The following is a 23,290-nucleotide window of genomic DNA, read 5'->3' on the forward strand; positions in this document are numbered from 1 at the left end:
ATTCCTATGTTACGTGTGAGTATATAAAATAACATAAAAGAATCGACAAACCTGCAAATTACCCCTTCCAATGAAGCCTAGAAGCATCTGGATTTGAATCTGAGATAGTTTCACCCATACTGGACTTTCAGAATACCAGACTGACAGACTGTCGAAGAGCAGCATCATATCCTCTAAAAGCTAACATAAAGGAAAAATTGAGAAATAAAAACATTCCATTTTTAAATCTACTGATGATGAGTTTTCCCAACAGTAATACAAATCATAAATATTTCAAAACTAATTCAATGTTCAGTTGGTAAAAACCAAAAGAATTATCCTAGTAAGAGTTACTTAACAAAAGTAACTATCACATCTGCGACTATCACATCTTATCCATGTTTATCACATCTGATTAAATATTAATGCTCTGAAAAGAGGGGATACAAAATTTCTTTCTTTGAATAAAGTCCTTCACTACCAAAAAAATAATTTCAGAGATGTTACTGCACCTTCTCAGTCCACATGTTCGAATTAACTAGTCCCTCTGACTGCAGAAAGTCCTGTATGATCAGCATGAGTCGGAAAGCATTTTCAGCAGTTACTGGATTAAATTTTGCTTCTCTGTTTTCTGTGACTGCCCATTCTAACATCTTCTGTAGCAAACTAAATATAAAACAAAGTCCTCTTAAAACCATTTTAAATTTATAAAAATAACAGGCCACCAAAAAAAAAAAAAAAACCAGCAACAACAAACCTCGTTATTTATTAATAGGAATGTACCTCCAAAGATACAGTATCACTGGCAGGTATAAGACACTGTGGATGGAATTTAGTAATAATGAAGCAACTTTTTAATCTCTGGAGTACTTATCTTTAATATACCTAATATTAAAAGGAAAAGGAAAAGTTACCTGTTTGACTTGACCTTGAAAAAGCTATGAAAATAATTCACATTCCAGCCTCCATGAGATACTTAAAAAGTTTCTTTAAAACTGAAATTGGAAATGTTAGGGAAGAAAGCCTTATGCCTTACAGAGAGTCTAGCCCTATGGAAAAACAAAAAAGTAATTCTGTTCTAGTGTGCTGTTGGTACAGTGTTCTATCATATGCAGGGAACTCAAAGCTTTTGAGAAGTAATTTTCATGAAAACACTACTACCTTCCTTTAGCATGGAAGCACTCAAATTTGGACAAGACTGTAGAACACATGCACCAAGTGCTTAGATACTGCAGAAAACAACTTAAACAAGGAATATATAATCACTTAGAATCCAAATTAATGTAAGAATTAAATTTCCTCACATTGGAGTTAGTTTTGGATTTCTCTCTAGATCCCACTAGAATGGCAACAGACAGGAGAAGGGCTGAGCACAAAGCTTCTCCTTTTTTCTCTCTCTACATCCACTGAATACTGAATAAAGGTTCAATAACAAATATTATTTTGGACTCCTGCCCACTCTAAGAGGAGAGGGCATATCATCAACTGAATGCTTACATTAGTTTTATTTCATCTGATGGTCGAAGTAGCTCACTGGATATTCCTGGTTTAGTTAGTGCCGAAAACACTTGTCCCCGTTCAATCCAAGTATCATCATCAGACTTTTCTAGTCCCTTACACATTACACAGTTCAAAATATTTGTCAGTAATTGAATAAGCTCTTCCTCACATCTCTATAAAAAAGAGAAAGTAATATGAAATTATTAGAGGGAGGGGTGTTAAAAGCACATCATGAGAACCATCAGGTACATGAATTATAATCATTCAACATATTTTTAAGGTGGCTGCATGAACCTGGAACTTTACTACGAAGGCCCTAGAGATGTAAAGATGAATAAGACACTGGCTTTGCTCTCAAGACACTCACAATTTGGTGACTTCTAGGCTTCTAATACCTTAGATCATGAGACTTGGAACATGAATAATACATGAAATTATTAACAATCACACATATCTGAGGTCAGACATAAAAAAAATAAAACCACATTTGGACAAATAAGGAATCTTACCTCTTGGTTTTCAAGTAAAGAGAAGTCATCACTAAAGCCCACATCATTTGTGATGCTGCTTTCTTTGTCAGATTGCACAGAAAATGACTTAGTGGACTCTATCGGGGATGGCGTGCTAGGCAAGCTGTCTGGCATTTGACTTCCACTATCACTCAGTTCACATGAATCAATTCCACTGAGATCTAAACTCAGATGTGAAGGGTTCTTATGCCAGAATTCTCCTCGATTCTCTGATTTGAAAGATAGTTCTCCCATCAAGCTATCTTCTTGAAATAATGGTGTGTTCGAGTCTAGGGAGTGTCTATCCTCCAAACTCCACTGATCTGAAGACACATGAGCTGAGGCAAAAGAGCTGATTTTTTCCTCATCTGTCTTTTCATCAGAGTTCCTCTTCATATCTTCAGCTGATATATTTTTATCATTGTCTTTCATTACAACAGCCCTACTGTGCTTATGAAGAGTATTTCCATTTTCAAAATTTGCTTTTAAAAAAAGCCTAACTAAAGTGTCTTGCCAACCCACTTGTTGAGATATTTGATGTGCTGCATCTGGCTGGGACTGTAAAATCTGTAAAATCTGTGAAGAGATTAAGAATGCAAAATTCGTCAAAAAGTGTACAGTACTTTACATCAAAAACAGTTTCTTTTCAGCTATTTTAATGACAAAGTAATTTAATAAGAAACTTTGGAAGGATATACTTTCAAACGATTATATTCTTAACTAGATTAGAAACTATTTGAAGGGCATTGTGTTTTTAACTAATCTGCATATTACTCATTGTATATCTAGAGTTGGGATAGACTCAAATATTTGCTGAAAGATAAAAAAGAAAAAAAGATAAAATAATCCTCCACATACCAACACACTCACGTTATTAATTTAATTTGGTTGAAGAAAAAATATAGATAGAATTAAGGTATATATAAAATGTAATTAAGTTATATCCTCTCAACTAAGCACTTTCCATGAGCCTAGTACATTTGTTTAGTAAATACTGAACATCTACTGTGTGCCAGGCACAGTTCTGGAACTATGGTTAGGGAGTAAACTAGAACATATAAGAAACTTTGACAGAACCTAGGTACACCAAGAATGTTTTCCCACCTCATTTTTTCCCCAGGCAAAGTTAATGGCTGCTTTTGCAAAAACGTTTTTTTTCATTAACTCTACATGGTACAAACAAAACAAAAACTGAACTTTAATTCCAGAAAACTATTTCCAATAAGATGGATGCTGATATTTAGCTGGAATAAGAAACTGAAATTAAAGAGTAGACATTTACATGGCAATGTGTATGATCTCTAGTATCCCAACTGACTTCACATTTTTTGGATAAAAACAAGTTCTCAAACACTATCAGAAATGCTGTTAAGATCTTTAAGACATTTTAAAAACAAAGCCAATAAACTTCTAAGTAGATGAAAAGAACTTTGGCTCCCAGTGTTTATAGAGTATCTCTTTTATCAGAATTTCTAACTCTGACAAATTTCATAGCAGGAAATGAGTTATGTTGGTGCAGACTTCAAAATTAATGGTTCTTATGTACACTGATGCTGATATAGAAAGCAGTGAGTCGCAGTGAGTCATGATGACACGTTAAGTTTCTTTCCTCACTTAATGCCATCAATCAGTGAGCTACCGTTACTGTAGCAGTGCACAATAGCAATTTTATTTTATTTTATTTTATTTTTTTTGCTGAAAAGTTTTTTTTTTTTTTTTTTTTTATCACAAATTTAATCAGTTATATGTATACATATGTTCCCATATCCCCTCCCTTTTGCGTCTCCCTCCCACCCTCCCTATCCCACCCCTCCAGGCGGTCACAAAGCACCGAGCTGATCTCCCTGTGCTATGCGGCTGCTTCCCACTAGCTATCTACCTTACGTTTGGTAGTGTATATATGTCCATGCCGCTCTTTCACTTTGTCACAGCTTACCCTTCCCCCTCCCCATATCCTCAAGTCCATTCTCTAGTAGGTCTGTGTCTTTATTCCTGTCTTACCCCTATGTTCTTCATGACCTTTTTTTTTCTTAAATTCCATATATATGTGTCAGCATACAGTATTTGTCTTTCTCTTTCTGACTTACTTCACTCTGTATGACAGACTCTAGGTCCATCCACCTCATTACAAATAGTTCAATTTCATTTCTTTTTATGGCTGAGTAATATTCCATTGTATGTATGTGCCACATCTTCTTTACCCATTCATCCGATGATGGACACTTAGGTTGTTTCCATCTCCGGGCTATTGTAAATAGGGCTGCTATGAACATTTTGGTACATGTCTCTTTTTGAATTATGGTTTTCTCAGGGTATATGCCCAGTAGTGGGATTGCAGGGTCATATGGTAGTTCTATTTGTAGTTTTTTAAGGAACCTCCATACCGTTCTCCATAGTGGCTGTACCAATTCACATTCCCACCAGCAGTGCAAGAGTGTTCCCTTTTTTCCACACCCTCTCCAGCATTTATTGTTTCTAGATTTTTTGATGATGGCCATTCTGACTGGTGTGAGATGATATCTCATTGTAGTTTTGATTTGCATTTCTCTAATTAGTAAAGATGTTGAGCATCCTTTCATGTGTTTGTTGGCAGTCTGTATATCTTCTGTGGAGAAATGTCTATTTAGGTCTTCTGCCCATTTTTGGATTGGGTTGTTTGTTTTTTTGTTATTGAGCTGCATGAGCTGCTTATAAATTTTGGAGATTAATCCTTTGTCAGTTGCTTCATTTGCAAATATTTTCTCCCATTCTGAGGGTTGTCTTTTGGTCTTGTTTATGGTTTCCTTTGCTGTGCAAAAGCTTTTAAGTTTCATTAGGTCCCATGTGTTTATTTTTGTCTTTATTTCCATTTCTCTAGGAGGTGGGTCAAAAAGGATCTTGCTGTGATTTATGTCATAGAGTGTTCTGCCTATGTTGTCCTCTAAGAGCTTGATAGTGTCTGACCTTACATTTAGGTCTTTAATCCATTTTGAGCTTATTTTTGTGTATGGTGTTAGGGAGTGATCGAATCTCATACTTTTACATGTCCCTGTCCAGTTTTCCCAACACCACTTATTGAAGAGACTGTCCTTTCTCCACTGTACATTCCTGCCTCCTTTATCAAAGATAAGGTGACCATATGTCCGTGGGTTTATCTCTGGGCTTTCTATCCTGTTCCATTGATCTATCTTTCTGTTTCTGTGCCAGTACCATACTGTCTTGATTACTGCAGCTTTGTAGTATAGTCTGAAGTCAGGGAGCCTGATTCCTCCAGCTCCATTTTTCGTTCTCAAGATTGCTTTGGCTATTCGGGGTCTTTTGTGTTTCCATACAAATTGTGAAATTTTTTGTTCTAGTTCTGTGAAAAATGCCAGTGGTATTTTGATAGGGATTGCATTGAATCTGTAGATTGCTTTGGGTAGTAGAGTCATTTTCACAATGTTGATTCTTCCAATCCAAGAACATGGTACATCTCTCCATCTATTTGTATCATCTTTAATTTCTTTCATCAGTGTCTTATAATTTTCTGCATACAGGTCTTTTGTCTCCTTAGGTAGGTTTATTCCTAGATATTTTATTCTTTTTGTTGCAATGGTAAATGGGAGTGTTTCCTTGATTTCACTTTCAGATTTTTCATCATTAGTATATAGGAATGCCAGAGATTTCTGTGCATTAATTTTGTATCCTGCAACTTTACCAAATTCATTGATTAGCTCTAGTAGTTTTCTGGTAGCATCTTTAGGATTCTCTATGTATAGTATCATGTCATCTGCAAACAGTGACAGCTTTACTTCTTCTTTTCCAATTTGGATTCCTTTTATTTGCTTTTCTTCTCTGATTGCTGTGGCTAAAACTTCCAAAACTATGTTGAATAAGAGTGGTGAGAGTGGGCAACCTTGTCTTGTTCCTGATCTTAGTGGAAATGGTTTCAGTTTTTCACCATTGAGGACGATGCTGGCTGTGGGTTTGTCATATATGGCCTTTATTATGTTGAGGAAAGTTCCCTCTATGCCTACTTTCTGCAGGGTTTTTATCATGAATGGGTGTTGAATTTTGTCGAAAGCTTTCTCTGCATCTATTGAGATGATCATATGGTTTTTCTCCTTCAATTTGTTAATATGGTGTATCACGTTGATTGATTTGCGTATATTGAAGAATCCTTGCATTCCTGGGATAAACCCCACTTGATCATGGTGTATGATCCTTTTAATGTGCTGTTGGATTCTGTTTGCTAGTATTTTGTTGAGGATTTTTGCATCTATGTTCATCAGTGATATTGGCCTGTAGTTTTCTTTCTTTGTGACATCCTTGTCTGGTTTTGGTATCAAGGTGATGGTGGCCTCGTAGAATGAGTTTGGGAGTGTTCCTCCCTCTGCTATATTTTGGAAGAGTTTGAGAAGGATAGGCGTTAGCTCTTCTCTAAATGCTTGATAGAATTCGCCTGTGAAGCCATCTGGTCCTGGGCTTTTGTTTGTTGGAAGATTTTTTATCACAGTTTCAATTTCAGTGCTTGTGATTGGTCTGTTCATATGTTCTATTTCTTCCTGATTCAGTCTTGGCAGGTTGTGCATTTCTAAGAATTTGTCCATTTCTTCCAGGTTGTCCATTTTATTGGCATAGAGTTGCTTATAGTAATCTCTCACGATCTTTTGTATTTCTGCAGTGTCAGTTGTTACTTCTCCTTTTTCATTTCTAATTCTATTGATTTGAGTCTTCTCCCTTTTTTTCTTGATGAGTCTGGCTAATGGTTTATCAATTTTGTTTATCTTCTCAAAGAACCAGCTTTTAGTTTTATTGATCTTTGCTATTGTTTCCTTCATTTCTTTTTCATTTATTTCTGATCTGATTTTTATGATTTCTTTCCTTCTGCTAACTTTGGGATGTTTTTGTTCTTCTTTCTCTAATTGCTTTAGGTGCAAGGTTAGGTTGTTTAGTCGAGATATTTCCTGTTTCTTAAGGTGGGATTGTATTGCTATAAACTTCCCTCTTAGAACTGCTTTTGCTGCATCCCATAGGTTTTGGGTCGTCGTGTCTCCATTGTCATTTGTTTCTAGGTATTTTTTTATTTCCTCTTTGATTTCTTCAGTGATCACTTCGTTATTAAGTAATGTATTGTTTAGCCTCCATGTGTTTGTATTTTTTATAGCTCTTTTCCTGTAATTGATATCTAGTCTCATAGCATTGTGGTCGGAAAAGATACTTGATACAATTTCAATTTTCTTAAATTTACCAAGGCTTGATTTGTGACCCAAGATATGATCTATCCTGGAGAATGTTCCATGAGCACTTGAGAAAAATGTGTATTCTGTTGTTTTTGGATGGAATGTCCTATAAATATCAATTAAGTCCATCTTGTTTAATGTATCATTTAAAGCTTGTGTTTCCTTATTTATTTTCATTTTGGATGATCTGTCCATTGGTGAAAGTGGGGTGTTAAAGTCCCCTACTATGATTGTGTTACTGTCGATTTCTCCTTTTATGGCTGTTAGTGTTTGCCTTATGTATTGAGGTGCTCCTATGTTGGGTGCATAAATATTTACAATTGTTATATCTTCTTCTTGGATCGATCCCTTGATCATTATGTAGTGTCCTTCTTTGTCTCTTCTAGTAGTCTTTATTTTAAAGTCTATTTTGTCTGATATGAGAATTGCTACTCCAGCTTTCTTTTGGTTTCCATTTGCATGGAATATCTTTTTCCATCCCCTTACTTTCAGTCTGTATGTGTCTCTAGGTCTGAAGTGGGTCTCTTGTAGACAGCATATATATGGGTCTTGTTTTTGTATCCATTCAGCCAATCTGTGTCTTTTGGTGGGAGCGTTTAGTCCATTTACATTTAAGGTAATTATCGATATGTATGTTCCTATTCCCATTTTCTTAATTGTTTTGGGTTCGTTATTGTAGGTCTTTTCCTTCTGTTGTGTTTCTTGCCTAGAGAAGTTCCTTTAGCATTTGTTGTAAAGCTGGTTTGGTGGTGCTGAACTCTCTCAGCTTTTGCTTGTCTGTAAACGTTTTAATTTCTCCATCAAATCTGAATGAGATCCTTGCTGGGTAGAGTAATCTTGGTTGCAGGTTTCTCTCCTTCATCACTTTAATTATGTCCTGCCACTCCCTTCTGGCTTGTAGAGTTTCTGCTGAGAGATCAGCTGTTATCCTGATGGGGATTCCCTTGTGTGTTATTTGTTGTTTTTGCCTTGCTGCTTTTAATATGATTTCTTTGTGTTTAATTTTTGACAGTTTGATTAATATGTGTCTTGGCGTATTTCTCCTTGGATTTATTCTGTATGGGACTCTCTGTGCTTCTTGGACTTGATTAACTATTTCCTTTCCCATATTAGGGAAGTTTTCAACTATAATCTCTTCAAATATTTTCTCAGTCCCTTTCTTTTTCTCTTCTTCTTCTGGAACCCCTATAATTCGAATGTTGGTGCGTTTAATGTTGTCCCAGAGGTCTCTGATATTGTCCTCTGTTCTTTTCATTCTTTTCTCTTTATTTTGCTCTGCATTAGTTATTTCCACTATTTTATCTTCCACCTCACTTATCCGTTCTTCTGCCTCAGTTATTCTGCTATTGATCCCATCTAGAGTATTTTTCATTTCATTTATTGTGTTTTTAATCGATGCTTGATTCATCTTTAGTTCTACTAGGTCCTTGTTAACTGTTTCTTGCATTTTGTCTATTCTATTTCCAAGATTTTGGATCATCTTTACTATCATTATTCTGAATTCTTTTTCAGATAGACTGCCTATTACCTCTTCATTTGTTAGGTCTGGTGGGTTTTTATCTTGCTCCTTCTCCTGCTGTGTGTTTTTCTGTCTTCTCATTTTGCTTATGTTACTGTGTTTGGGGTCTCCTTTTTGCCGGCTGCAGGTTCGTAGTTCCTGTTGTTTTTGGTGTCTGTCCCCAGTGGCTAAGGTTGGTTTAGTGGGTTGTGTAGGTTTCCTGGTCGAGGGGACTAGTGCCTGTGTTCTGGTGGATGAGGCTGGATCTTGTCTTTCTGGTGGGCAGGTCCACGTCTGGTGGTGTGTTTTGGGGTGTCTGCAGACTTTTTATGATTTTAGGCCACCTCTCTGCTAATGGGTGGCGTTGTGTTCCTGTCTTGCTAGTTGTTTGGCATAGGGTGTCCAGCACTGTAGCTTGCTGGTCGTTGAGTGAAGCTGGGTGCTGGTGTTGAGATGGAGATCTCTGGAAGATTTTCGCCGTTTGATATTATGTGGAGCTGGGAGGTCTCTTGTGGACCAGTGTCCTGAAGTTGGCTCTCCCACCTCAGAGGCACAGTACTGACTCCTGGCTCCTCAATTTGGGATGATTTGTTGTCTATTCATGTATTCCACAGATGCAGGGTACATCAAGTTGATTGTGGAGCTTTAATCCGCTGCTTCTGAGGCTGCTGGGAGAGGTTTCCCTTTCTCTTCTTTGTTCTCACAGCTCCCGGGTCTCAGCTTTGGATTTGGCCCCGCCTCTGCGTGTAGGTCGCCGGAGGGCGTCTGTTCTTCGCTCAGACAGGAAAGGGTTAAAGGAGCAGCCTCTTCGGGAACTCTGGCTCACTCAGGCCGGGCGGGAGGGAGGGGCACGGAGTGCGGGGCGAGCCTGCAGTGGCAGAGGTCGGCGTGACGTTGCACCAGCCCGAGGCGCGCCGTGCGTTCTCCCAGGGAAGCCGCCCCTGGATCCCGGGACCCCGGCAGTGGCGGGCTGCTCAGGCTCCCGGAAGGGCGGTGTGGACAGTGACCTGCGCTCGCACACGGGCTTCTTGGCGGCGGCAGCAGCAGCCCCAGCGTCCCACGCCCGTCACTGGGCTCCGCGCTTTCAGTCGCGACTCGCGCCCGTCTGTGGAGCCCCTTTAAGCAGCGCTCTTAATCCCCTCTCCTCGCGCAGCAGGAAACCAAGAGGGAAGAACAAGTCTCTTGCCTCTTCGGCAGCTCCAGAGTTTTCCCGGACTCCCTCCCGGCTAGCTGTGGCACATTAGCCCCCTTCAGGCTGAGTTCTCGCCGCCAGCCCCAGTCCTCTCCCTGCGCTCTGACCGAAGCCCGAGCCTCAGCTTCCAGCGCCGCCCGCCCCGGCGGGCGAGCAGACAAGCCTCTCGGGCTGGTGAGTGCCGCTCGGCACCGATCCTCTGTGCGGGAATCTCTCCGCTTTGCCCTACCCAGGTATGTGGGGAGTTTCTTGCCTTTTGGTAGGTCTGGGGTCTTCTGCCAGCGTTCAGTAGGTGTTCTGTAGGAGTTGTTCCACGTGTAGCTGTATTTCTGGTGTATCCGTGAGGAGGAAGGTGATCTCCGCGTCTTACTCTTCCGCCATCTTACCCGGAAGTCGAGATTGTATCCACAATAGCAATTTTAAACACATTAACTAAGTTGAACATATTAACCTTTGGTTGGCAAAGAAACTTTTCATGATTTCATGACTTTAAAATTTCAGACTTATTTTACAGCTATTTTATAAACACATAATGAATAAAAACTGGGCTGTACTGAAAGAGGTTTCTAATTGCACACTGAAAGGAAAAGGATCCATTTACATGACCTGCTTCAAGGAAAACATGGCAAAATCCATTAAAATGTAAAATGTGAATACTCTTTGACAGAAAAATTACATTTCATGAATTATGTCCTACATATGTATTACCATGGATAGGTAAAGACAGATGTAAAAAAATGTTCCTAACAGAAGTTTGTTAATATGGTAAAACAGGAAACAATCTAAATGTCCATCAGCTGGGAACCAGATAATACTTTTATAGAATAGCCATAGAATAAAAAGCTACGTAGCTGTTAAAGAGAAAGATATATCCAGATTTACTGATGGAAAGGTACTGTGACATAATTAGGGAGTAAAATTGAAAAGAAAAACAAGGAAGCAAACTAAATACTAGACTGGTCAGTGGTTGCCAGTAGAGGAGAGAGAAGGATATAATCAGGAAGAAGTGCACGGGCTAACAGTTCATTGACTTAGAGGTTAACTGAGTGGACTGAAGGTAAATCATTGTTGGAATACACTCATAAACAAACTATAGAAAATCTTTTCCACAAAGGTTAAGAGATTCAGAAACTCTAAAATATGGTGTTTGACTTAAAAATGGTCACAACAAAAGGTTCTGAATAAAGAAAATATTCTCTGGTAATACATTTTTGACTCTGGAAAGGGCATTATTTCCAGGAGCTCATGTATGGCTAAGAAGAACACATTTATATGCTGATCTCTTATGATTATATAAAGTTAATCCACCTCAAAAAAGGAAACTATAAAATTATGTCATATAAAAGATATTAAACTTATATCTGGTGAAAAATCCTCAATCTAAAAGTTCTTCACAATACAACGATACTGCAATTTTTAAAGTACATCTTTAAAGTTTACTAACCTCTCTGCAGATGACCACCCTGACATTTATACGTGCTCTGTGAGATATATATACCACAGATAACAGATCTTTGAAATTAACAGCAGGATCTATGATGGGAAAAAAAAGTTAAAATTAAATACTAGAGAAAACCAGAGAAAGAACTGTGGTAATAGTTATATATAAAGGCTGACAATCATTTCATTTTTATTTTTTCCTGCTGTCAGCAAAAGATGCCCTTTATTTTTTCCCCCAACTTTATTAAGACATAATTGACATAAAACACTGTTTAAGGTATAAAACATGATAATCTATGTATATATTACAAAATGATTACACAATAAGGTCAGTTAACACACCCATTATCTCACATAGTTACTATATTTCTTTTTGTGGTGAGGACACTTAAGATATGTTCTCTTAGCAACTTTCAAATATACAATACAGTATTGTTAACTATAGTCACCATGCTATACCTTAGATCCCCAAAACTTACTTATAACTGGAAGTTTGTACCCCTTGTACCTTCACCTGTTTCACCCACTGCCCCAACTCTGGCAACTACCAACCTACTGTCTCAATTTTTTTTTTTTCACATGTAAGTGAGATCACACAGTATTTTCCTTCTCTGCCTGACTTGTTTCACTTAGCAGAATGCCCTCTAGGCTCTTCCATGTTATTGCAAATGGCAGGATTTCCTTCTTTTTTATGGCTAATATTCTATTATATATAGATAGATAGATAGATAGATAGATAGATAGATAGATAGATAGTCTGAACATACTGTTGAGACTGCTTGGATCTTATACTTGTATTTATCTTTTTATGTACATGTCTTCTCAATGAGATGATAAACCACTCAAGACAAAGAACCTTATCTTATACCTTTCTGAACCCCTAGTATCTGACAAAAATTCTATAGTTTGTAGGAATTACTTTAAAAAAGGTTCATAAAAGCAAAATTAGAAACAAAAAAGAATATCTGAAATTAGTTTTCATTTTCCCTTTAAGAATTTAAGCTCTGAAAGGAAAAAGAATATCTTGTACATATTTTCTCTAGTGTCCTTTTGTTTTTACATAGGTTCAATTATTTACTAATCACTCAGTCAATAAACATTTACTGAAGGCCTACCAAGTAAGGTACTATGCTATGCTCCGGGGAGACAAAAACAACAAAGGTACATTTGAAACAGTACCCAAGAAAAGCCCTGCTGAATCAAGTAATAGGTAATTTTAAAAGCAACCTGAGGAAAGAGGGGAAAAGAAGAAAGAATTTCAGAAGAAAAAAAATTCAGAGTCATCAAATAGAATTACATGACTATGAAGAACATTTCTTAAATGTATCAATATTTTAGCTTTAGTCATACCTGTATTTATAATTTGATTGGTGAGACTTTTAATGAGAGAAGTATTAACAGGTGCTTCATTAAGAAGGAGCCCTAATCCTGAGTAGCCAACTTCTCTAAGTCGAATACGTTGTTTACTTCGTTCATAAACGTTCGTGCATTTCAACATCTGTTCCATAACCTGGTCACAATAGTAATATATTCTCAATATAGAGAACTAAGAAATTGTCACTTAGGTTAATATCAAATAAATATTAGTGTACAATGTTTCTGGAGCATCATTTTATTCCTCAAGTATTAAAAAAATAGCACTAAATAGGGAAGAACATTCCATTATCTTGCTATCATTAAAAAATAAATTTAAAAATGAACTGGACTGAAATGCAACTGCATTTGAATAATTAATATGTTTAAAACCCTAGTTTATATAAATTTCTTGGTAGAGGAAAGGAATAATTTAAAATTTTCTTTGAATGGCTATGGTGTAGATGGAAACAAATCCCGTAGCTTGCAAGAGGAACAAAGGTGTGTTCTGAAAGAAAACAAAGAGACTTCTAGATCAATCTAGTAATCTATTTATGTGACAGTTGTCAAAATAATTTTCAACAACAAGGAAATACTTTGTGAAGCAACCCATCCATATGCTAAAATGGAGGAATGAATTAGTAACCCCATACTTCTTGGAGTTAGATCAATCTTTTACAAAGTGAGATACTGAAAGCCTATATGGAAAGGGTAATCTTGGCAAAATAATATCATGAACAATCCCTGCAAGGCCATTTTTGAAGAAATAACATTAAATCTCCATATAGGAACCCTGTGTGGGCAGATGCTTTAAAGAGTAGCCTCAGGGGTCACCATAACCAATATTCAAGAGAGACTATGTAGGACCACTTTTAATTCACTTTTGTTTCCAAAGTTTAGGAATTCCAAACATAGGCAATCCAAACATGACCCCACAAGTAGACTTTATAATGTCATACTAATGATGTAAGGGGAAACAAATGTCACAGGCAATTTGGCATAACAAACAGGGGAATAAATCATGAAAAAAATGTATTTGCAGTAGAAATATGACTGCCTTCTTTAATTTTAGTTAATCGAAAAGGTGGAGTGGGCTGCTTCAGCCAAAGTTCAAAGTTTGGGATATTTTGGATAGCTTAATAAAATATGTCCTACATCCTTTAGCAAGTTATTAATTTCTCTGCCTCAGTTTCTTCATCTGTAAAATAAGGATAATAATAATATCCACTTCATAAAGTTGCTGCAAGAACTACGTAAACTAATATATAAAAAGGGTTTAGTGCCTGATAAACAGTGGATGCTAAATAAGCTTAGTATGATCTGCCACATAGACCCACTATAAGTCAAAAGGGGGATAAGAGGTTCTACATTGGTATGGCAGAGTAGATTTTCCACTGAAATTATTGATAAGATTACAATATAATTAGTTTTAAAATATATAAACAACAAAAACATGATAAATATATATCAAAACAAACAACAATTTAAAATTAGATGGGGCTTCCCTGGTGGCGCAGTGGTTGAGAGTCTGCCTGCCAATGCAGGAGACACGGGTTCGAGCCTTGGTCTGGGAAGATCCCACATGCCGCAGAGCAACTGGGCCCTTGAGCCACAACTACTGAGCCTGCGCGTCCGGAGCCTGTGCTCCGCAACAGGAGAGGCTGCGACAGTGAGAAGCCCGCACACCGCGATGAAGAGTGGTCCTCGCTCGCCACAACTAGAGAAAGCCCTCGCACAGAAACGAAGACCCAATGCAGCCAAATAAATAAATAAATAAATAAAATTTATAAAATTAGATGGAAGTAGACATGAAAAAAAGAATTTACATTCATAGAATGGATATGTTCCATGTAAATGCATACACCCACAAATGTCCCCAAATATAAATACTCTTAAGACATGTTTGTACCTTAAAAATGATTTCTCTTAGTCTGTCAGAGTATTTCTGATTTAAGAGCAAGGCATAAAGTATGTCAGCATTTCCTGGTTCAAACAGCAGTAAGAAAAGTTGACCTCTAGTTGGGCTGGTACGTAGGAGACCGAAGACTATGTCCAAAATTCCAAAAAGCTTTTAAAATTAAGCAACACAAACAACCACACTCATATATGGAAGCATAAATAAAGTCATAAACCACAAATAGTTATTTAAGTCCGCTATACCCTCATGTTCTAGCTTAACTGGATTATTTGATGTCTTCTGAACCCTCCTTGCCTTTCCTCCATTAGGCTTTTGGCTTATTCCATTTCCTTTTGTATATTCTCTCACTTCTCACATTCACCCGCTGAACCATTCCTATCCTGCTTGGTCCATATGAAAAGCCATCTCTTCCATGAAGCCGTTCCTAATCTCCTCAACATGTAACACTCTCCAGTGAAAACCTCATGGGACTTCATATTTCTCTTATAGATATTATCATACTCTTTTTTGTTTCATAATTATTTATAAACATTTCTTATCTATCCCTGCCTCCATTAGGCTAGAAATAAGAATGATAATTCTTTCATCACTAAATACGTACAATATCTAGTATTACTCTATGTATATGTATAATAAAAGTATTCAATAAATAATTGTTTGACTAAATTGACCAAGAAAATATCATTGGCAATGAATCACAGCAGGTGACAATACAGCTATCATGAAATAAGATGATTATTCTAAATATGAGAAGCTTTTGAAGTAGTTCAACCTTATAAGGAAATAGCCTAAGTTAACTCTTCTATATAATACCAATTATGAAGTCATATAACCACTGGGTACACAATGCATATATCATGACAGAGGGCAAAATATTTGAGTCAACATAAATTAAGGATGCTCAGATTTGGTGTTGAGAGTGGTATACCGAAAGAGCACAGAAAGAGCAGTAAATACACCTGGGTTATTTTTCCAGGTATATCAGCTGTGTAACTTTTTAAGTCACCTAATCTCTCTGAACATATATTTCCAAATGTGCACATGGGAAGAGTAATTCCTGGTCTGTATATTTTGTATCAGTGGTCAAATTCTACCATGCATCAGAATCACCTGGAGGGCTTGATTTGGCCATATATTTGCATTTCTAAAAAATTCCCAGGTAAGTGGGTCCATACATTGAGAACCACTGTCTTAAAGGGTAGTTCTGAGGTAAAAATGAATAGTGTATGTAGAAGTATTTAAAAATAGAAATACAGTTATAATTTACTCTTTATGCAAAATTTTTATGAACCTATGATATATTAAAATTCATGTTAGAAATTTGCCTAGTAACTTTGATAATAGTTAAATATACATCATGTGGCCTATGAAAACAGATTTCAGAATTGCCAGAACAAGTATTTCCACATACTGTTTTCTAGCTAATATTTTACTATTAGGTAGAAAATAAATATTTTATTACACGGCTATTTATTTTATTAAACTTTCAGTTAGGAGATAAAATTTACTTCTTTAACTGCTTAATAATATTATATGTGACACTATAAACATTTTATTCTTAAAATGTTATATTACATGTAAGTTTAAAAGAAGATGATATAGCAACTTAATTATTAAAAAGTAATAACAGATTTATCCAGAGCATAATACCTGTTCTTCTTCATTGATAGCAGATATATAACCCATAATACTTTGTATCTCTTCATGAGTTCCGCCTTTGCACAGAAAATACTTAATTAGTCCATACAAAGAAGTCCTTATTGTTCGAATATCATCTAGAGACAGCTCACTATATTTACAATCACTCCTGAAAGAGAAAGTAAATGGGCAAGAATTGAAATTTTTAATTTTTATATTTTTGTACTTTTATATATAAAAGATTTCATAGTTTAAAAGAAGTTGTTTCCTTGTAATTATTAGAATTCATAGCATCTTTAGCTTCTTTTTCTTTTTAAGGAAAACCTTTTGAAGTTAGGAGTTGCAACAACAAAGACATAAATAGTTAAAACAGCTTATATTTATGCAATACTAAGACATAAATTGTTAAAACAGCTTATATTTATGCAACACTATGTAGCAGACACAGTTCTAAGTGCTTTACACATTATTAATTCATTTAATTTAATCCTCAAAACAACCATAGGAAGTCATACAGTTTTATTATCTCCTTGTCACAAAGCAGAAAACTTTAGCACAGAAAAGTTGAGTAAGTTGCCTATGGCTAGACAATTAATGAAACATAATATTCAAATCCAGTGTATGTGATCCACTGTTCATCATTTTAACCTCCACAACATCCTGGCTCTCTGAAGTTAAAGGTATTTGAACTGCTGGAAAATAAACAACCTAGATGTTCCAATCAAGTAACAGAAACAATATCAAGCTGAAAAGGAGTAAGGATATCATACCCATAATAAATCCTAAGTGTATCTAGGAGAAACTGTACACCATACTTCTTTCGGAAAACTCTCCTGCTGTCCTTGATGATGGTGGAAAGATACTGTATGTGACCTAAAATAGAAAGTTCACTCTTCAATTATATACCTAAAATAAAGTCACATAAGTAGTAATACATTTCTAAAACAACTATAAAATTTATCCAACAGCCTGCTCTCACCAATTCGAAAGGGAAAATCTCCACGGTTCCAAATACGGAAGTCAAAGAGTAAATACTGATACATTTGTTGCAGAAGCTGCATATTTTTCTCTAATGATACCTGCTCAATGAGTAATTGAATTGCCATCAATACATTAACATCCATCAAGGTGCTTGGCACCTGAAATCCAAATACAAGAGGGTTCTGTAAAGTTCAGTTTAAATAACTGTCATTAAGCTATAATTTGAAATTATTAATTCAGAACATCTACTAAATATAAAAATCTTGGTTAGAAAAATATAAACAATTTAAACATTATTTTTTCTGATGTAACTCTAGAACATATTCCTAAAAGAGTGTCTTTAAATGATGAAATATCCCAAATACCAAAGTTAACACACAAGGTCCTTATATCAAAGATTATACACTGTTATGTAAGACAAGTAGTTCTTGTATAAGGTGATTCAAGTTTTAAAAAGCTGCTTGTGAAATAAATTATATCCTCTAATATAACTTAAGCTATAATAGTATAATTTTTAAAATATATTTAATAAAATATATATATATATATATTTATTTATTTATTGGAAAGAAAAAAAAACCTCAACACTAACTGGTAATTACAATCATCAGTCACATCTACATAACGTTAGACTAGCTCACCTTCTGAAGTAAGGCACCAAGAATGGCAACTCCATGGGAGTGAATAAGATTGTCCTGGTTAATAGGATGTCTTTGAATAAAGTGCTTCACAATCAAGATAAATGTTGCAATTAAATTTCTCTCTAGTCTTGACTCTGTGGAATTGTGAACATGTCATTAATTATCATAATTACATAATCACTTTTGTATCACATGTTCTATATCATATTGTATATTGTAACAAACAAGGAATTTGGTTCAGGAATTTGCATCCAAAGGTCACTTGCAGAACATAAATATCAGAGAAATCAGTGACTGCATATTATATACTTATATGAACATGTAAATATTTTCTCTACCATAAATTTAACAATGTTGTCCGATTTCTGCTAACAGTACAAACTAAGGATAGTCAAGAGTATAATCAACATCTTAAGGGTTTTGACTGAAGTATGCACTTTCTGAACTCCATTAGTAAAATTAGGGATGGACTACTTCAGCTACAAATGGGTTAAGTTTCTTCATCATGGTAGCAAGACATTTCAATCTACCTTTCAATTAATTCTCAAGTTTCTCAATGACTAGTTCATGTTAATTTCAGCTTAATACCTGATGCCTTTGTGGAGTTCAATACCACCCAATCTCCTTCTACAGGTGTTATCAATTCAGGAACTGTGTTTTCATTCAATCCCTCGGGAATCTGTCCTTCACCAAAGTGGCTGACTTGTTCCATGAGAGGAAAGAGTACATTTACTCCACCTATGCAGTTTATGCTGTCCTGAAAGAGGAAACTACAATTTTTTAATCTTATAAAACACAGGCAATTTTCTCATTTAATACCTACACAGCATGTATGAGGTTACAATTTGCTAAACCTTTAAGCAGGTATATGATGGCCTAAGCTAAAGGAACCCTTGTATGGGCATATGCTTTAAAGAGCAGCCTCAAGGGTCACCAAAATCAATACTTAAGAGACAAGGCCAGACCATTTTAATACATCTTTGTTTTCCAAAGTTTACGAATTCCCAACATAGGCAATCTAAACATGACCCCATAAGTAGACTTCATAACGTAACACTAGTGATATAAGAAGTAACAACTGTCACAAGGCAATTAGTCACAACAAACAGGAGAACAAGTCATGAAAAAAAAGAATGTATTTGCAGTACAAATATGACTGACGCCTCTACTTTAAGTTTACAAAAAAGGTGGAGTGAGTGGCTTCAACTGAAGTTCAAAGTGACTGACTATTCTGGATAGCTTAACAAAATATATTCAGTATCTTAGACAAGTTACTAATTTCCCCAGCCTCAGTTTCTTCATCTGTAAGATGAGGATAATATTAATTCCCACTTTGTAAAGTTGTTACAAGGATGAGATAAGCTAATACATGAAAAGTGCTCAGTGCCTGACATACAATGGGTGCTATATAAGATTAGCTATTTTTAACTGCTAAAATGTTCTGAACTGCCATGTTTACATACCTTAAGTCCATAAACAACCTCTTCATAGTCTGCCTGTTTTTCATATTGATTTTTAAGGGCTTTTTACAGTAAGTAAACTAGAATTTTGGATGGGAAGTGTTTTTTTCTCAGTTGTCATTTCATTTAACTTTTTTTGGCTTTGATTTTGCTGCAGTATAAAAAAGCAATAATCTTTTTCTTGATAATTCTGTTCCTTTTTGATTTCTACATATCTACACTCAAGGCAACAAAGACTGCTTTGATTTTCAAGTATAATGTATGACACAAATAATCAGCTTTCTCTATATAAGTAATCCATAAAACTATTCTTATAAAACCAATCTTATACATGACATCAAAATTTAACTTACCAATTGGCAAACACGTCATAAATCTTACTATGTTAACAGGTAAGAATAAGTGTCCTTATCTCAACTAAGGATTAATCTCCAAAATACATAAACAGATCATGCAGCTCAATATTAAAAAAACAAACAACCCAATCAAAAAATGGGCAGAAGACTTAAATAGACATTTCTCTGAAGAAGACATACAGATGGCCAAGAGGCACATGAAAAGCTACTCAACATCTCTAATTATTAGAGAAACACAAATCAAAACTGCAATGAGGTATTATCTCACACTGGTTAGAATGGGCATCATCAGAAAACCTACAAGCAACAAATGCTGGAGAGGGTGTGGAGAAGATGGTGGGAATGTAAATTGATACAGACACTATGGAGAACAGTATGGAGGGTCCTGAAAAAACTAAAAAGAGAATTACCATATGACCCAGCAATCCCACTACCAGGCATATACCCAGAGAAAACCATAATTCAGAGAGACACATGCACCCCAATGTTCATTGCAGCACTATTTACAATAGCCAGGACATGGAAGCAACCTAAATCCCCATCGACAGACAAATAGATAAAGAAGATGTGGTACATATACACAATGGAATATTACTCAGCCCTAACAAGGAACGAAATTGGGTCTTTTGTAGAGACGTGGATGGATCTAGAGACTGTCATACAGAGTGAAGTCAGAAAAAGAAAAACAAATATCGTATATTAACGCATATATGTGGAATCTAGAAAAATGGTACAGATGAACTGGTTTGCAAGGCAGAAATAGAAACACAGATGTAGAGAACAAACGTATGGAAACCAAGGGGGAGAAAGCGGGTGGAGGGGTATGTGGGGGTGGGTGGGATGAATTGGGAGATTGATATCGACATATATACACTAATGTGTATAAAATAGATAACTAATAAGAACATGCTGTATAAAAATAAATATAATAAAATTCAAATTAAAAAAACTTACAAATTGGCAAACAAGTCATAAATCTTACTATGTTAACAGGTAAGAATAAGTGTTCTTATCTCAAAGTCAAAGAGAAAAAAGCTTTATACCACATGAATAACATGAGATTAATACAAACTGATGGATTCATTTTTACATAGAAGAATTATCCTAATGATTTCTGTTCATTGAAACAATAAGCATATTTGATTGGTATTAAATGACTAGAAGACAAAAGTTTTGTTGTTTTTTTTTGCTGATTTATCAGCAAGTTCCAGTATAACTACCTTTTATATTTATTTTTATTTTACTTAGGCTATAATTTCTATTTAATATATCTTTTAAGGAAATCCTATATTTTAGAAATAGGATATCTCTGACTTTCACATTAGCCCAAATAATCTTTACTAGTTTAATCACTCAGTCAACAATGTTATTATGTATCCCTGTGCCAGGCACTGGGGGAAGAAGCAGTGTTCCCTCCTTTGAAGTTCTTAAGGACTACTGGAGAATCGAGCAAGCAAACAGTTAACTATTCACCATGATAACTGAAATAACAGAAACTGCTATAGGTACTCATGACAAGAATAGTTAACTCCATCTTGGGAAATAAGTAGAGGCCTTTAGATAGAAGCAAAGACATTACATCCAGCTAAGACATAAATATGAGGCACATGAAAAAGGCAGACAAGATATAATGGCTAAATGGGGTTATGAAGAAGAGGAAAAATTACTCATCTTTAACCTCAGAGAGGAAAGATCTAAGTTTGTTTAAAGCTGACGGACAGGAGACTAGACAGGGAGAAGTATGTGATATAGGAGAAAAGGGATAATCAATGAAGTCTCTGAGGGGTTGAAATCTGTTACATAGTTTTAGGGATTAAATACCTTAAAAGTGGAGCTATTAAGGAGGGCAGCATATTTTTCTTACGAAAACTGCTAAGCTCATGGCATAGTTTAAAAAGGTAACTATGTTACAAACAAATCAAATAGTCATTCAACTACTTATGTATTTATCCTTCAAACTGTGTATCTGCAAACATTTTAAACAGGACTTATTCAGATCAATCTGGTGGTGCTCAAAAGACAAAAGTTTTTAAAGGATCAGTACACTTAAATAGATAATATGTTGCCCATCGTTCATCATTAACTTACCTTAATGTCCCAGTTTACTACTTTGTTTCCTGTTAACCTTCCATGCAAACAATTAGTAGATAAATCAAGACAGATTGAATTTTTGCAGGCCTAAAAATAAAAGAAAAATATGGCAAACAGCTAAGCACAAAGAAAACAAAACATAACTATAACTATATATGGAACATTTCACCATAATTTTAAAAGGTATATAGTATAGTCAAGGATAAGATGCTTACAATATTAAGTTTAGTATTACTCTTCTCTGATTGTCTTTTAAAAGAATCAGGCACTAGATTCTAATGCACTCACTCAGCAAATGCAGGTCACTGCTGCTTGTCATCTGACAGATAAGGATTAGCTAGAATTTACCATTTACCGATCACATAGTTTAGAATTCCTTCTATTCTAAACCAATATATGCAAACAGATTTTTGACTTTTTAAAAAATTCAATGTTTTATTCCCATTAGTACAGAAAATTATATCACAATACAAAAATCAAACCACAGTCATAAGACACTATTTTCCCTTATATTACTGACTGACAATTTTAGTGATATTCAAATTAAGAGCTTTGTCTGCAACTCTAGAAATTGTTAAAGTTATTTGTTAACTTCCATAAAGGTTTATAAAGCAGGGAACCTCACATGTAACCTGTGGACTGGCAGATAATGAAACATCCTTGAATCTAACCCCCAGTCCAAAAGAAAATAAAGAAACCTACAAATTTTAGCACAGATGATGTGGTTGTTGCTTTTGTCTTAAGGCAACTGAGAAAAATTGATTTAATAAAGTAAATGCAAATTGAGTTTACATTTAACTCAATGTAAACTATATTAGTCCCTGAGACAGAAAAGTCTTTCTCCTATTACTACCTTAGTTTGGTACTATGTATCTATGACCTTTCCAAACACAGTAATCTCCCTATGGTATGACTGCCTCCAGTCTCTCTCTCCAATCCAACTTTGACACTGTAGCTCAAGACCTTTTTCTAAACTGCAAACCTGATCATATCACTCTTCTTAAAATCCTATCCATTGCCTACTATTTAGCCTGGCATAAGAGGTTTGCTATGACCTGGCCTCCACTTGGCCCTCTAACTTCATTTCTGGCCAACTGCTCCCACTCAGTGACCTATACCCAAATACACACAGAATCCAGCTTTACATTCTATGCCTTTGTAGGTGTTGCTCACTGCACATCTCTCCCTTTACTCCGCCTTTTAAAACACAAATCAAACCAACTTTTCTATGATATTCTATCCTCCTGGAAGAACAAACCACTCTTCCTTTGTACCCACACTGTAATCTGTATATAATTCCAACACAAAAATATTGTATAGTGGTTAAGGATAGGCATTAAACAGGTTAGGTATTCACTAGAATTATGAGGCTAGGCAAGTTACTTATCTTTCCTCAGCCTCAGACAACTAGAGCTTAGAAAAGATACAAAGAGTACAATATAACCCTAAGAGCTTTTGTAAAGATTAAGTGAAACAGTACATGTGAAACATTTAGCATAGTGCTTAATACACTGTAAACACCGAATAAATGGT

General features: G+C 35.7%; 1 protein-coding gene across 2 annotated transcripts in view; it reads right to left on the reverse strand.

Moving 5' to 3' along the window:
* The window catches only part of NBEAL1 (neurobeachin like 1), a gene marked incomplete at both ends in the record, with an annotated part of 180,874 nt that overhangs the window by 78,601 nt on the left and 78,983 nt on the right, over positions 1-23,290 (reverse strand). For both annotated transcript variants that reach the window (XM_079709952.1, XM_079709951.1), the window contains 13 exons: positions 52-180; positions 492-645; positions 1,477-1,652; positions 1,989-2,564; positions 11,324-11,412; positions 12,670-12,829; positions 14,582-14,740; positions 16,241-16,397; positions 16,999-17,101; positions 17,208-17,367; positions 17,851-17,984; positions 18,439-18,607; positions 21,755-21,844. In XM_079709952.1, the coding sequence (XP_079566078.1) occupies positions 52-180; positions 492-645; positions 1,477-1,652; positions 1,989-2,564; positions 11,324-11,412; positions 12,670-12,829; positions 14,582-14,740; positions 16,241-16,397; positions 16,999-17,101; positions 17,208-17,367; positions 17,851-17,984; positions 18,439-18,607; positions 21,755-21,844 (2,256 nt within the window). The remainder of the gene's footprint in view (positions 1-51; positions 181-491; positions 646-1,476; positions 1,653-1,988; positions 2,565-11,323; positions 11,413-12,669; positions 12,830-14,581; positions 14,741-16,240; positions 16,398-16,998; positions 17,102-17,207; positions 17,368-17,850; positions 17,985-18,438; positions 18,608-21,754; positions 21,845-23,290) is intronic.

Source organism: Hyperoodon ampullatus (assembly GCF_949752795.1).
Source record: "Hyperoodon ampullatus genome assembly, chromosome: 8".
Taxonomy (NCBI): Eukaryota; Metazoa; Chordata; class Mammalia; order Artiodactyla; family Ziphiidae; genus Hyperoodon; species Hyperoodon ampullatus.